This window comes from Trachemys scripta, chromosome 4 (genome assembly GCF_013100865.1).
Source record: "Trachemys scripta elegans isolate TJP31775 chromosome 4, CAS_Tse_1.0, whole genome shotgun sequence".
Lineage (NCBI taxonomy): Eukaryota > Metazoa > Chordata > Testudines > Emydidae > Trachemys > Trachemys scripta.
The window spans coordinates 84,445,881-84,462,333 of NC_048301.1; the positions used below are offsets into that span (position 1 = coordinate 84,445,881).

The window sequence follows — 16,453 nt, forward strand, 5'->3', positions numbered from 1 at the left end:
GAGACCCCAACCTAAGTGGGAAGCTCTGAATCCCTCATTTGATCCTGAAGACCTCCCTGTTCTTGGACTTCTTATATGTATCCTAAAAGGCGTGGACTTGAAACCATGACCAAGCTGAAGGTCTGAGGCATTGAACAGATAGACCACAAGTCTACAAAATCACCATCAACTTACTTGCAATATGAGAGAGATCAACTGAGTCAGCAACTCCCCACAAAGCGGCAGTCTAATTAATGTTGTAATACAGGGCCCATACCACCTCCCTGTTTTTACATCAAAGGATTGGGTTAGCCCTTTTAGCTACAGCATCACACTTGGAACTCATGTTCAACTCATTGTCTACTATGACCCCTAATTTCTTTTCATTGTCACTGCATTCCAGGATACAGTCCCCTGTTTTGCTTTCCAATCTGTAAAAGGGGGGTGATGATATTGACCTCCTTTGTAAAGCTCTTTGATATCTATCAATAAAAGGCAATATATAAGAACTAGGTATCAGCATTGTTTGTTCTTTGTAACCAGAGATCACCAGCCCCTGAAGTATTATATAAAGTTCCAAGAGCCTCCTCGTGCTGCCAGCCAGGATACCAGCAGCACATACCCCTGCCCCTCCACCAAGGCTTTGGTGCTCTACACTCAGAGGGTATTCAGGTTATTTATTAGAGAGAGAGGTGCTGTTTGTGATTAGGGATAATTAGGTCTTTTATGTCAAACCTATTACCTTTCCCAGCAGAGTTCCAGAAATAAACCATACACCCCCACCCTATGGTGGATACTGAATAATAGGCAATGGGGATGGTATTTACTAGGGAGATATGAAACATGCCAAGTTCTCAGTCACTTTCAAGGATACTTCCTTATTTTGGATTAATGTTAAAGAAGCTATTTTCCAGCTCCCTGTTACAGTGACAGGTTTCCTAGTTATGTCAATGAGACATAACATTTCACTCTTCGTTTAAAAAAAATCATTTATTCAAATTGTCACACTTTGAGAACAGTCCTGAAAGACTGAAGACATGGTTCAATGAAAAGTCCTTAAAACATTTTCTTTTCTACTATTAAACAAAAACACAGTAAATTTGATATAACAGAAAACAATCAGTGTCTGCTTCTATACCTCTAGACTAAAGAATATTTAAAAAATATCCATTGTGACTCTTTTAAAGAACTGTTTGATGGGGGGGAGGGATAGCTCAGTGGTTTGAGCATTGGCCTGCTAAACCCAGGGTTGTGAGTTCAATCCTTGAGGGGGCCACTTGGGAATCTGGGGCAAAATCAGTACTTGGTCCTGCTAGTGAAGGCAGGGGGCTGGACTCGATGACCTTTCAAGGTCCCTTCCAGTTCTAGGAGATGGGATATCTCCATTATTATTATTATTATTTTTTTTCCATATACAGAATGGCTGAGCTTGAGAACATACAAAACCTTCGTGAAAACTTCAAGAAACAAAATAAATCTTGTTTTATCCTTGGTGCGTCAGGAGCAACTGGCAAAGAGTTGTTAAAAGAAATTTTGAAACAGCAATTGTTTTCTAATGTCACCATCATAGGACGTAGAAAACTGACTTTTGAAGAAGTGGCATATCAAAATGTGGTATGTCATATAACTGGCATATTTTGTATCCGTTTTAACACTGTTTTATATGTTAATGTTTTCATGTTATTTTGTATCCTTATGTTTTAGAATCAACAGGTGGTAGACTTCGAAAAACTGGATGAATATTCTGCAGCATTTCAAGGTCATGATGTTGGATTCTGTTGTCTTGGTACCACAAAAGCAAAAGGAGGAGCAGTAAGCAAAAAAACCCCAACATTGCTTAGTTTTCACTTTGCAGAAGTATTGTACAAATCCCCTTGTTTCATTTTCTTCTTTGAATCAGCGCAGAAACAGTAGAACAGCTAACAACCCTCCCCCAACCCCCCACATTTAGGAAAATTTGGATTTAGTTCTGATTCTAGGTCAAAGCTTTACCACCTGGGCCCATGTTTTGTTTCACTCTTGTGAGTGATATTTGTCTTGTAAAGTAGATTTTTGTACAGAAATTTCTGCCAGGGGCAGGGCTGGAATTAAATGTATAAAAGAAATATAGAATGTGGAAAAGATTCCTCTAAAAGAGATACTAAAGAATCTACTTTGAGGACCTTTTAAACATTACACTTCAAGTGGATACTGTCAAGTTAACTGAGCCTAAATGCAGAGCTGAAATTTCAGCATGACAAATTCATCTCTCTGAAACTTTACCTCTGTAATATTTCATTTGTAACTTGTGATGCAGATTTATCCACAATATGCACAGCCTCTGCCAAAACTGATGACTTAGGGTATGTCTACACTACCTGCCGGATCCAGTGGGGGTCGATTTATTGCATCTAGTCTAGATGTGATAAATCAACCCCCGAGCACTCTCCAGTGAACTCCTGTACTCCGCCGCCATGAGACGTACAAGCGGAGTCGACGGGGGAGCGGCAGCAGTCGACTCACCGCAGTGAAGACACCGCGGTGAGTAGGTCTAAGTATGTCGACTTCAGCTACATTATTCACGTAGCTGAAGTTGTGTAACTTAGATTGATCCCTCCTCTCCCCCCAGTGTAGATCAGGCCTTAGAGAATAGGTTCTACACTAAGGCCTACACTACACTGGGGGGAGAGGGGGGATCGATCTAAGTGATGCAACTTCAGCTACGTGAATAACATAGCTGAAGTCGATGTACTTAAATCTACTTACTGTGGTGTCTTCACTGCGGTAGGTCGACTGCTGACGCAGTGCTCAGGGGGAGTCGACAGGGGAGCAAGTTTGAGCGCTGTAAAGTGCCAGTGTAGACAGTGCACCAGTGCTGAGAGCTGTGCTCCCAGTGCTGGTAGCTATTCCCCTCGTGGAGATGGGTTTTTTATAGCACTGGGAGAGCAGCACTTTAACATTGCTAGTGAAGACATGCCCTTAGTCATCAACATCATTGTGGTAAGGTGAAGCAAGTAGATTTTATGGGTAGGCGAGGCTGAATTAGTCAATAGATAGCATGTTCATAATGCCACCCTGGCTCATCCTCTTCTGACTTCAAAGAAGAAATGTTCATGACCCAATATACAAACAAATGGGCCATCAGAATGTACCAGGCTTTCCAATTGTTGAACATGGAATACATCATTCAGCAGTTAGTTAACTGTGTTGCCATTAATATACTGTAACTAGAAGTTTATTTTTTTGCTGTGGCTGTTTCATTCTGCCTGGCTGCAGACTCAACAAGAATGCAATATGTTATTGTATGGAGCAGGGGAGGCAAAAGAAAGATGTAGAAACTTTATTATTACCATTTGGTTTAAAACGGAAGATTAGAAAGTAGAGGATCCAGTAGAAATCTTCATGGAGATCCTAAATCTATGGAGCTTTTTGTGCCAAAGATTTGATCATATTTAAAGTGTATCTTAAGTCTTTGAGAATTGATAGCCAGTTAAATGCAACATTAAAGACAGCAGGCATTTTTGGCTGTTGAGGTTTTGCTCTCAACTAAAATGCCACATGTTGGAGGTGGAGGGAGGAAAAGAGAAAACCCATCTGAATTTAGCAGCTTAGAAAAACGAATGTTTATAATCAGTTTGAGAGCTCAGTGGATTTGTGAAATCATTTGGGATTAACAGGCTATTGATTGCTAATAAAACAATATTTAGCTTTGTCCAGGGAACAGCAGTGGAAAAAACGTGTGGGCACCTTGTCAAACAGGACCCATTGAGGAGAGATGATGGGTTAAGTGTGGGGGTCTGAGTGGCAGCGTGGGTGCCAGTTCTTCAAGGAGAACTTGTCAGTTGTTAGTAAGGCTAGTGAAAGGAAGGACGCCAGCGTCTGATGGCTGGGGTAGTATTGATGCAAGTTAGCTGACTAATCAGATTGAAAAAGTCCCATGGTATTTATGTCACTTTAATTTTCATCAAACAATTGGAGACGACAGCACTCTATTAAGGAGAGGTTGATCCAGAACTAAAGCTAAATAAATTAGGGTCTCAGTTTAATCAAATTATCCCTTTACTGGCCTTGGATTAACTGAGAGAGACAGCGTCGGTCTAGGGACTTTTGATTGGCTATTTTTTTTTTTTTTTTAGAAGCTGATACAAAGAATGAGAGATTTAACGCAGACGGCTACTACTCAAAATACTCCAAACAAGCACTTAAAAAAAAAGTTAGAATTAATATTTATCAGGAGCATTTGCAGTTTTTTATTGAGGGAAGCTTCTATTTTTTATTAGTTTTGTAAGGCAAAAATCTCCATTTAGTCTGAAGGGCTGAGGTTTTGTCACATTTACAAAACAAGACACATAACTCTGAAAGCATACCCAGAAATCTAAGAACTATCCTAATGCTACTATGTAACCTTCTGAGGAAGTTTCTCTTTTCTCCGAGATGGCGAATGACTTATAGATGCCTTGTTTATCTGCTTTTAAAATCTTCTGATTGAACAAAGATAAATTTTAGGAATTTACTTAACTGTGGGTTAAATAACTTGAATATTTGGCTACTTTTTGTTTTCTATGTGCTTTTAAATTCTACATTGGGGATAGACAGAACCAACCTGTGCTTGCAGGAGTAGATCCTATGGTGTTACTTCAGTAGGAATTTAGGGCACTCCATATTTCTCAGGATGCCCTCAGGATCTTTCAAGATTGGGCCGTTAATGAAGGAATCTGGTGTCTTCCAAAGTGTGTTTTACAAAGATTCTGCTCAACTGCAGCGATAAAACAACCAACCTTTGAATTACTGATTTAAATAGGACTGGAAGGGAGCGCCTGAGCCATCAAATTCAGACCCCTGCTATCGCGGGCAACCCTTTGATAATAAATGTATTAAGAGCAATCTTAAAACTACCTACGTTGTTTGCCTCCGCCCCCCACCACCTGTTGGGAGGATGTTCCAGAATCTCATTCTTCTAATGGTTAGAAACCATTTACCCATCCTTAGCTTAGTTAAGTATGAAATGATTTTCTCAAATGAAGTGCCATGGAATTTCCCTTCAGTCTTTGTTTCAAAAATGAAAGAGATTTTGAAGAAAACTGAGAGTCACTGAATTTGGTCCCACATAGTTTTGCTTTCCCCCATCCCACACACTTTCCCTCTTTTGTGGATTCTTCTGACCTGGCTTTAATCCAAATAACTTTTTATCCTAGGATGGACTTGTTCGTGTTGATCGAGATTATGTTTGCATGTCAGCAGAGTTGGCAAAAGCTGGTGGTTGTAAACACTTCCTCTTGGTATCTAGCAGTGGAGCTGATAAGCACAGCATTTTTTTTATTTTAAAAATCAAGGTTGGTCTAAATCTTATAATAATCTGGAGAAATTTCTGTATGGTTTAAGTGTGTAAAGTCAAAATTTCCCAGTGAATTGTTTAAGCAGTTATCCAAAGCGGGGGGTGGGAGGACAACACGTTAACCAGGAGTAAAACTAAGCAAAGAAAAATTGGAGAAGATTCTTAGACAGCACCAGTGATTGAGAAATTTAAAACTTAATTGAAAAAAAAAAACACTAGAAAATGTACTGTCAGAGATAATCCTGCACTGGCAGATGGATGGACTAGATATAAAGGGCCAGATTTTCAAGCTATTTAGATGCCTTAAGTTGCGGATAGGTGCTTCTGAAAATCCCACTAGGGATGGAATTCACAAAGGTATCTGTGCACCTAACTCCCATTGAAATCAATGTCAGTTAGGTGCCTAAAAAACTTTGTAATCCACCCTCGGTGCTGAACCTGGTTAGGTGCCTAAATATCTTTGAACATTTGGCCCAAGTTCTTTTTCATTTCTAATTTCTATGATTCTTTACAATTCAGCTACATTGTTGCTGTCTGGAGTTTCTTAGGATTCAGTTCTGTCCTCTTCTGTGAATAAAATTCCCACTGCCTTCCAGAGGAGTTACACCAGTGTAACAGAGGACGGAATTGGCCCAGTGGGGCCACGTTTTCAAGTGCTCAACACCCACAATTTGGATCAGATTTTTAAAACACCTCAGTTTTCATTTATGCACCTAAATAAGGTCCACTCTTTCCAAAGCGCTTAGTTCCCACCAGCTCCCATTCCGACATTTATGGTCAGCTTTTCAAAAAGAAAGTCAGGGCCCAGCAGTGGGTACTGAGCTCCCTTGAAAATCTGGCCCTATCTGTTTTATCTGAGGTTCAACCTGATAACTCATGTAAAAACTACAAACTACCTTGTCAGCACTTGGATTTTACCTTGAGTTAATTAATTCCAGTTAGCTAACTCAAGTTTTTGTGTGTGTGAAGACAAGGCCTAAGATAAACACAGAAGATTAAATAGTCGTCTTATTGACATCAATGGGAGAACTTCCGCTGACTTCAAAAGGGCCAGGATTTCAGAGGAGAGAGACAGTCTTTATCCCTCTTGTTTTCCTGAGTCTTAATAACCATATATCCCCAGAACAGCTCCTTGAATCAAAATATATTTTCCAGAATCATACATCGTACAGATGGAAAGTCTTATTAGGTTTAGGGTGACCAGATGTCCCGATTTTATAGGGACAGTCCTGATATTTGGGGCTTTTTTTAATATGGGCTCCTATTACCCCCCCCCCCCCCCCACCCTCTGTCCCAATTTTTCACAGTTGCTGTCTGGTCACCCTAATTAGGTTACTTATTCATCCCCCTCGCCAATGCTGGATTGTTCTCTAGCATGTTTGCTAGTGGTTTGAGCTGACTTTGCTTTGAAGAGGTTAATACTGTTCACTTTGGAACTAATTACTACAGGTGAGTTACCACTAGATATGTTTTTAATGCTACCACTTACAGCTACTTCAGTTGGAACTAAGTTGGAACTCAATTGTGTGGTAGTGTAATGGTGCAAGTCACCTGAGGTCATCCAGCTATTCCTAAGTGTGTAGTCACTGCAGCCAGTATATGGATGGTATTTCTTAGGGGTTGCCTCATTCAATTGCTCCAGGATAGATATAGTTCTCTCAGAAGAAGTCAGAAATCTGTCTTCCCTTCAAAATGTACCTGAGTGTCTCAGTGATTTTGACCTCTAAACAATCTACTGCTCTGTCTACACTGGGGATTTGTCCCAGTTACAGCCATTGGTGTAACTGCACTGGGTCAGACCTCTTGTGTAGGCAGGCAATGTTGCTATTTGCACCAGTGGTGCTAACCCCTGCTTGAAACCGAGATAAGTTCCACTGGCGCAACTAGGTTTGACCCAGTGCTGGTCACCAAGGGCTGTAACTGGGGCAAATCCCCAGTGCAGACAAAGCCTAAAGACTTAAGTTTTAAGCAAAAGCAAGATAGAAAATCTTATTAAAGTGATAGAAATGGTCTACAGATTATACTCAGTAAGAGTTTAACGAGGTAGGCATAATTACAATGAGCAACATCTTACATTTATGAAAAATGCATCCTCTAGTGTTAATGTCCCCATTCCCTCTGCCTTTCTTCCTGAGCAACCTGTGAGCAAGAACCCTCTCTCCTTCAGATAGTCTCTCCACCCTCACAGCCCTGTTGTAATTTTCAGTTTCTTTGAGGTTTTTGTGCTTATCATCACAACACCCTGTCAAGAACCAGAGCAGAGCCAGTTTCTGGGCTACCTAACAAGTGTAGCTGCAGTAGGTGGTCTGACTGGCTTTGCCGCCTGATCAGCTGTAAGGATCAGCTGACCGGCTCTTAAGCCTAGCCGCAATTCAGCGGCTGCTCCAAGCATCTGCCCACGGCTGTGGTAGCTTCTGTTTGTTCCCAGTCTTGCCTGACTTCAGCTCTGACCCTTGACTCCAATTCCTGACTATTGACTCCTGCTCTGACCATTGGGCCTGACCACCCATGTCCTGGTCAAATGCACCCGCTCAAAATGGTGTACCAAGTATTTCTGCACACTGGGTATTACTGTCTGTCTCATGTCCATTGAATTTTTTTTTCCAAAATCACTCACTTTGTTTTTCCCATGTTGCTTTTAAAAGTTAGTCTGCCTAAAGGTGTATACAAATAATGACTGATGATTGTTATCAGGAGAAGATGTTTTCTGACCCTGAATGAATGTGCTAACCTTGAAAACAGGTTATTGTCTGCCTTACATCTGAGGTTACAGAGACAGGGCTCATAAAATTTTTATAATTTTTTCTACCATTAAATTGATCCTATGTAAAATATGAATGATTAACATATTAATTCCAATCTACCACATTCTTCTTCCAAAAGTTATAGAAATCTTACTCTCCCTTCTCACAAGTGTTAACAAAAAGGGAGATAATTTTGTTTGGTCTTTTTTATAACAACCATGGTTCATACCTCTATGGTACAGGAGTGGGAGTCAGGAGATCTGGGTGTTACTCCCAGCTCTGCCATTGATTACCTGTATTACTTTGGCACATCAGTTAACCTCTCTGTTCTGCAGTCTGTAAAATGGGCATAGTTATAGTTGCTCATCTTTGTGAGGTACTTGGAGATCTCTGAATGAAAAATGCTATGTAACTGAGATCTTCAGAGAATGAAAACAGTTGATAGGTACCTCCCCAAGCTTTCCCACAGAGACACTCAGGCATAAGAACATAGGAACTGCCATACCTGATCTAACAAGTAATCCATCTAATACAGTATCTCATCTCCAGCACTAGCCAGTATTAGATGCTTCAGAGGAAGATGAAAGAAATCCCTTAATAGACAATTATGGAGTAACTTGCCCAGTGGAGAAATTCTTACTAACTTACGTCCATTAGTGGTTGGCTTATACCCTGAATCATGAGGGCATTTAAATTTTGTACACACTTTTATCCAGTATAACGTAGTTCTGGATGTTCTAATTTTTCATAGAAATGTCTAATCCTTTCTTGAATCTTATTAAATTCTTACTTTTCAACTAGCAATGAGCTCCTCAGGTTAATTATGTGATTGCGATTTGATTACATTTATTTTGTGCAAACAGAACAGATTCCAAACAAGTAATATATATACTTACTGTTTTAAAAGGACCAATTTCAGAAAGTTGAAAGCAATTATGAGCCAAAGCAGTTGAGAGTGTTTTTTAAAGCCACTGCATTTAAATGCCACTGCAAAGTCTTTTTGGATTGTGGCTTTTTGGGCATCTAGGAAATATTCTTATATCGTTCCCAATTATCATTCTCTCTGTTTAAATTCTCTCTCAGCTGATTTGGCTCAAAACAAACAAACAAAAAACCAGCCTGACTTAGAGGGGAAGTGAAAGAAGTTATAATATATGGCTTGGAAAGGTTAGATTTTTATTGGTAAATGTTGATAAATATCATCACACACAACAATGAAATATTTCCATCAATAATAGAAAATTATAAGCAAAGTAAGAAAAATGCTGCTTGAGAACTTATTAGTTTGATTTAAGGCTAAAATTTTGACACATACTATTTGCAGTTTCTCTTTTAGTGGTTATAAAGCTTTACCTTTCTGAATCTGTGTCCAATGTCCTTTAATTATTACCTAACATGCCCCCATAATTTCCTGCAACTGTGAACATTTAAATAAATAAAAATAGGGAAGAAATGCTTAAAACCCATAATTTTGCACACTCAAAATTTAAATAAAAATTTAAAAATAAATCTTGAAATTACCCATCAAAATTAAAAAAAAAAATCAAATTCTGCCAAGTCTATATATACTTATATAAAAACAAATAGAAAAGAGAGTAAGTTGATAGCAGTGAATATAAATTAGAAGTTAGGAATTATAGAAAATTGATAAGGGAAACAAAAGGACACAAGGAGAAATCTCTGGCCAGCAGAGTTAAGGAAAAGAAGGACTCTTCTAAAAAGTATACTAGGAACAAAGGAAATCCTACCAATGGTCTTTGTCTATTACTAGTTTGAAATGGTAGAATTGTTGTTAATAATTCAGAAAAGGCACAAGTGCTGAATAGATACTTTTATTCTTGTTTGAGAAAAAGCCAGATGATTTATTCATATTATATGATGATGATCAACTACTTTCCATTCTAACAATAACTCAGGAGAATGTTAAACAGCAGCTACTGAAGTTAGCTACAGGTATTTTAAAATCAGTACATCCAGATAACTTGTATCCAAAAAACTTTAAAAAGCTGGCTGAGGAGCTTTCTTTAATGTTAATTTTCAGTAAGTCTTAGAACACAAGAGAAGTTCCAGAGGACTAGAAGAAAGCTAATGTTACACTAATATTTAAACAGATGTGACAGAAATCTGACAAGGTGGGTCAGCACTCATCACTGTAGCCTCAGTTCTGCCAGTAATGCTGATTGGACAATTAGCTAATCAGAAGGTGAGGCTGAGGAGGTAAGGAACTAATTAGCTCTTAGACGAACAACCTGATAAAAAGATAGGAAGGAAGTGTTATGAGGGAGGATAGGGCTAGCTGAGCCTAGAATGAAGGCGCTTCCAATGTAGAGTGAGACAGAGAGTGACTGACTGATCTATTTTCCTTCTAGGGCCCTAGCAAAGAAGTGTTAAAAGAGGTAAAGATTAAAATGGTGATATTGCACTGTACTGAGTTAGTGTTTGGGTTTAGAATAAAATACAGCCAGCCCACAAGGTGAAAGTGGGTCTGAGCAGTTCCTGGGGCATCAGAGAATCCGGAGAGAGCATCTCCCCATCACAACAAGGTAAGCAGGATGATCTCGGTAACTATAGGCTTGTAGCCTGCCATCATTTCCACACAGATTAAGGGAATGGTCAAAACAGGACTTGATTGATGAGGAATTAAAGGAGAGTAATATAATTAATGCCAATCAACATAGCTTTATAAAACTAGTCATCAAACAAACTTGATTTTTTTTTATAGGATTATAAATTTGGTTGCTAAAGATAATAGTGTTAAGATATTATATTCCTGTTCTGCATGGCATTTGACATAGTGCCACACAATTTTGATTAAGAATGATACAAAATCAAAATGGTCTTAAAATGTAATTGTAGTGGGGTCCCTTAGAGATTGGATCTTAGCCCTATGCTCTTTAACATTTTTATCAATAACCTGGAAGAAAATAAAAAGAAAATCATTACTGACAAAGCAAGCAGATAACCCAAAGATTGGGGGAGTGCACTGATTTAGAGCTACCTGGATTGCTTGGTAAACTAGGTGCAAGCAAACAATGTACATTTCAATGTGGATAATTGTAAAGTCATACATATAGGAACAATAACTGCAGGCCCTACTTACAGGATGGGGGACTCTATCCGGAGAAGCAATGACTCTGAAAACATTTTGGGATCATGATGGATAATCAGTTGAACATGCACTCAGTGTGATGCTGTGGCCAAAAGTGTTAATGCAATTGTTGGCTGTCTAAACGTAGGAATATTGATTTGGAGTAGACAGGCTATATTATCTCTGTATTTGGCACTGGTGTGACTGCTACTGGAATGCTGTTTCCAGTTCTGGTATCAAGAATTCAAGAAGGATGTTGATAAAATAGAGAGCATTCAGAGGATAGCTGCAAGAATGATAAAGGATTGGAAAACATGCCCTATGGTCAATTTCATCATCCTAGGATTTTAAAAATAATAAATTTCATTACTTCAGCTATTTAAATATAAAATCATGGTGTTGTAATTGTAGGGGTCTTGACCCAAAAAGGAGTTGTGGGGGGTTGCAAGGTTACTGTGTGTGGGGTGGGGGAAGGGAGTGGGGGTTGTGATACTACTACCCTTACTTCTGTGCTGCTGGTGGCGGTGCTGCCTTCAGAGCTGGGCAGCTGAGAGCAGCAGCTGTAGGCTGGAAGGCCTGTTCTGAAGGCAGAGCTGCCACCAGTAGCAGTGCAGAAGTAAGGATGGTATAGTATGGTATTGCCATCCTTACTTCTGCACTGCTGGCTTCAGAGCTGGGCACTCAGCAGCTGCCTGTCTCCAGCTGCCCAGCTCTGAAGGCCTTAGCGCAGAAGTAAGGGTAGCAGTGGAGGGTGAAAATAGTTGGGTAGGGGGAAATGGCTCAAGAGAGAATGGCTAACAATAATATATTTTGCTATAGAGTAACTATAGACTTGTGAAATTTGTGGATACAGTTTGGTTGGTTTTTTGTAACTAAGAGACAAAGCAGATCAGTAGTAGTAACCTATAGAGTATAACACAGTCCTAGAAGTCTTTTGCTCTCAAGGTTGAATCTTTTGTCAGGATTGTATTGACAATACTTTAAGCATGCTAGAATGATGAGTAATTTTTGGGATCCTTGTTTAAACATGTAATGAATCTTTTTTTTTTTTTTTAAGGGTGAAGCAGAAGTTAAAATTGAAGAACTTAACTTTGAACGCTGCACTATATTTAAACCTGCGTAAGTGATTGATTGTTGAAGTGTGAGTGGAAACTATTTATCACCTCTTCTTAATCTCGCTCTTTATTATTTTTTTTAAAAAGATTGATTTTATGTGACCGAGAAGAGTCCCGTCCATTGGAATGGTGTGCTAGAAAAATTCTGGATTGCCTCTCTCATGTGATGTCTATTTCTGCACTTTCTGTGCCTGTTTCAACGTTAGCAAGAGCTATGGTGAATAATGCAGTAATACCGAGTGACAAGAAGGTGGAGCTGTTAGAGAACAAGGATATCCACGTGATTGGAAACCAAGATGAAACAAAGACCAGCTAAATGGTGTGATGTTAACAGATATTGTGCACTTCTGCCCCTCCCTAACAGCATCACCAATTCCTATTTCAGGATCCTATTCCTATTTACAATGCAGTAAAATTTTGTTAAACATTTGTGGTTTCTTCCTCCTGCCCCAGGATTATGAAATAATAATCCATTACATTGTAAATCGTGCTGTACCATGCAAATCCTTTTATAAGGATTATGAGATTGTAACGATAGGAGTTGTTTTTTCAAGATGTGTTGAATGAAAATGATACTTTTGCTGCAGAATTTTTTAATGATTTTCATCCAGCCTATTACATGCATCGATCCAAATGAACAGGTGCCTTACATTTATTAAATAGTATTTTAATACATGTAATAAGAAAGAGGTTTCAGTTACAAGACTGTGGCACATTCAGTCAGTTATTCTCAGAACTGAACATTAGCAAAGGGTGTGCAATGGAGCAAAGACTATGCAATCAGTGACCCTTTACCCCTTCACTGGGAGAGAATTTCAGTATAACACAAAGAAGCTGCTGTTACTAGTTTTGCTGCTGTCAGCCAGGGACTGTTTGGAGAATGGTTGCTGTCGAATTTGTGCCTGTGATTATGTTGACTAAGTGTAGAGGGGAAAAATAATTTATCTAATGATTTTAAGTCATTTCCGTTTATTGCAACTAACCCTTGCTGCATAAAGTTGGAACCATTTGGCTTGCAAAGGGTTCATACTGTTTCCTAGTCTTCGGGATTCCTTATTATACATTATATAGGAGAAACCCTATAGAAAAAATCTTTATCAGTATCAATGGTTGATTTTGATAAACAATGTTTGAAGAGTCACTAGTAATGATATACCGCAATTTTTATAATCAGAGATGGGTCCAAAGGAGACCTTATAAAATAATCTACCCCTTCAAACTTCACTGAGATTGTGCTTTTGATGTTAAATTAAAATTTCTACAGTCAGACATATGGTTTGGTACTGGGTCAGATGTAAAATTTAAGAGGCCAGTGTTCTGGTTTCAATGTCACAAAATCCTTTGACTTCTTCACAGGTGGTTTTTTTTTTTTTTTTTCCCCCCAAGGTAGTAGAAGTTTAGAGTGACTTCTGTGATTCTGGAGTTGAGTAATTTGAACCAAAAGCCTACGCAGAATCTAATCTAGATCCAAACACTTTAGATTTTTTTTTTAATCTATCCATTTAAAAACTGTTCTTAGTCACTGCTATTGTATTTAAGCCCCTTCTTTGCTTAAAGTAGGAGTAGGAAAGAGGAGAAGAAGAAAGCTAGGTTTTGGAGGAGATACTAAAATTCCCTAGGCCAGATTCTGTTCTCAGTTACACCCCTCTAGATCTAGAATTACGCCACTGAAAGCAGTGGAGTTACTCTGAATTTACTGTGCTGTAACTGAGATCAGTATCTGACTTGGTCCCAATGTGCTAATGATTAGAATTTGGGCTAATAGCCCAAATACTTGAATCACAAAAAGTAATGCTGGTGTTCCCTCTGGTGGTTGTACAATGGCAAATAACTAATAAGCACTGTCCAAAGGGCACTTGACATCTATAATTATGCTGATAACAGTAATCACCCAACATCTTTGCTATTGCAAATGATTGTTTCTGAAACAAACATGATCCATTCTAGTTTCATTTGAAAGATAAGATGGGAGTTGCAGAGAAGAGAAACCATGTTTGTCAGTGGAATGCAAATAGGGGAAAGCACAGACTTAGCAGAAAGGAATGTGCTTTGACCTTCTCAGAAGGTACTACAACTACTCCAGTTATACAAGAATTCAAGGAGATTAAAAGGAAATACATGACAGTATCTTTCTATATGAAAACCAAAGTCCCAAACCTGCATTACTTTATGTTAGGTTTGAATCTGTTTGTCACACCAAAAAATCAGTATGCATCCCTCTGGAGCTGTGCCAGTTTGTTAACCAGGTTACAGTGCTTAGCTGACATTACCAGTGCCAGAAGGGTGCACAGCATGTGCTTATTGTTGCAAATAGGCGGTGTCAAAGTCAAATAGAGTAGCTGGATTTAAAGGGAAGGCCAGATAATTTCATGGACCATATTAATATTTGTAACTATGCAAATTTAAATGGAGCAATCAACTCTGGTGCTTGAGGGCACAAACTGATCACTGCAGGGGGCAGGAAAGAGTCCAGTTCCTCCACCTCTCCTCTCTGTGCTTCATTGCACAATTGGTGCTTGATCCAATTCCCATTCAAGTCAATGGAAAGGCTTCAGTTAGCTTCACTGGGAGATGGATTGAGTTTCAGTCAGGCAGAGGGTCAATCCGAATAGTATACTTGATAGGCTGTGTCATACCAGGTCAGACCAATGGCCAATCTTCTTTGATGGTGGTCCTCATACTTTATATTCATCAGTATTTCATATTGCAAATTAAAATAATTTTGAAAGCTATTGTACCTTTTGAATGAAAATTAAGGAGCTTTGTTACAATAAATGGTAAAAAGCTGGTGCCAAAATTTGAAACAGTTGATTTTTCTGCCTTTTTAGATATTTCTTTAACTAGTCACAATGACACTCATCTTTGATAAGAAAGGGTGAATCACTTTGCTTTAATTTCCTTTAAGAAATAATTTAAATCCAAAAATAGTAACTAGCATTATGTTAAGTGCCTGATTTTATTATTCTCTCTAAGTTCTTAGCAATAAGATAAGTAGTAATAATTATAACATATAATTATAGACCCTCAGCTTGTGTAAACTGGAGTAGTTCCATTGACTTCAATGATGCTATATTGAGTTACATCAGCTGAGGGCTTGGTCCTTTATCTGCCTCTTTCTCTGTCACAGATGTACATATATATGTACTTAATGCCATAAATTTACACCATGCTTTTCAAACATATAGTAAGATGCAATACATGTCCCAAGCAGTTTACAATCCACATGTGATTTTATTTTTATATATATATATATATCAACTGAGGCAAGGATTGTTTGCAAAGCACCATGTACATGTATATATCAGTATTTGAGTACAGTTTGTATGGACTTGAGATGGGCACTGCAGATGTCAAGGAGGCCAGAGAAGAGGAGTTATCTGGAATCAAGACAAGAATCAAGTAAAGAAAAATCTATAGCTAGGCAGAGCAGTCAATCATAGAGTGGCAAAATATGGCAAATAACAAACAAGATGTTAATAGGTAATGGCAATTTCAGCAATCACTTATGATTCTTAATCTCCTGCATTATTTTTTTTTGCATTTATTTCCCAGTCACATGTTTAGTTATACCATGTTCCCTGTCCCTTATACCACTTGCCTTTTACTACTGTAAAAAATAATGGCGTGCAACTCTTATGCAACAAAAAGGCAAAGAACTGTGTGGCCATTGATGTATATTACAGACTAGTAAATATACTTGATTCCATTATTAATATTTTTGTTACTACTGACTCCAAGTCTTAAAAAGAAGCTATGTAAAGTAATGTTTTATACCTATTAACAGACACTGAATATTGTAAAATCAATATGAATTAAATTGTATTGTTTAATAATTAGTACTAAAGTCCTGTGCCTAAACATGTTTTTGCTTATCAAATATTTGTTAAAATATATTTGAAGTGTTTCTAAAAATAACAGCTGCTCCATATTTTTTAATGTTAGAAAATGTAAGATGCACTCTCTCTTTCTTGATTTTTGTTTTGTTTTAAATGGAATCCGGTCCTAAATTAGGATATGTATTATTTTTCTTAAACAAATTTTGCTATTGCAGGTTTGGCTCTTATAGTGTACTTGTTTTTCCTCTCATTCCCCACAAGGTGGACTCATCAGCTTTCTGGGCCCGGTAAACATACAGATGAAAACATTTAGTAATAGCATGAATTGTACAGTATGTGTTGTTTTTAAAGTAAATAGTATTGCTACCTGCAAAAGC

The 16,453-nt window shown here is 38.3% G+C and overlaps 1 protein-coding gene across 1 annotated transcript; it reads left to right on the forward strand.

Moving 5' to 3' along the window:
- The first annotated feature begins 1,398 nt into the window (after positions 1-1,398).
- On the forward strand, positions 1,399-12,556 carry HTATIP2 (HIV-1 Tat interactive protein 2). Its single transcript, XM_034769264.1, has 5 exons — positions 1,399-1,593; positions 1,684-1,791; positions 5,154-5,291; positions 12,183-12,244; positions 12,328-12,556. The coding sequence occupies exons 1-5, from the start codon at positions 1,399-1,401 to the stop codon at positions 12,554-12,556; spliced, it is 732 nt and encodes a 243-aa protein (XP_034625155.1).
- The last annotated feature ends 3,897 nt before the right edge of the window (positions 12,557-16,453 follow it).

What these genes read in the sequence shown, in the direction of transcription:
- HTATIP2 (XM_034769264.1), top strand. Translation starts at nt 1,399, where the DNA reads ATGGCTGAGCTTGAGAACATACAAAACCTTCGTGAAAACTTCAAGAAA. An exon ending in TTTTTATTTTAAAAATCAAG is followed by an intron (nt 5,292 to 12,182) that starts GTTGGTCTAAAT and finishes TTTTTTTTTAAG; the next exon opens with GGTGAAGCAGAAGTTAAAAT. An exon ending in TGCACTATATTTAAACCTGC is followed by an intron (nt 12,245 to 12,327) that starts GTAAGTGATTGA and finishes TTTTTTAAAAAG; the next exon opens with ATTGATTTTATGTGACCGAG.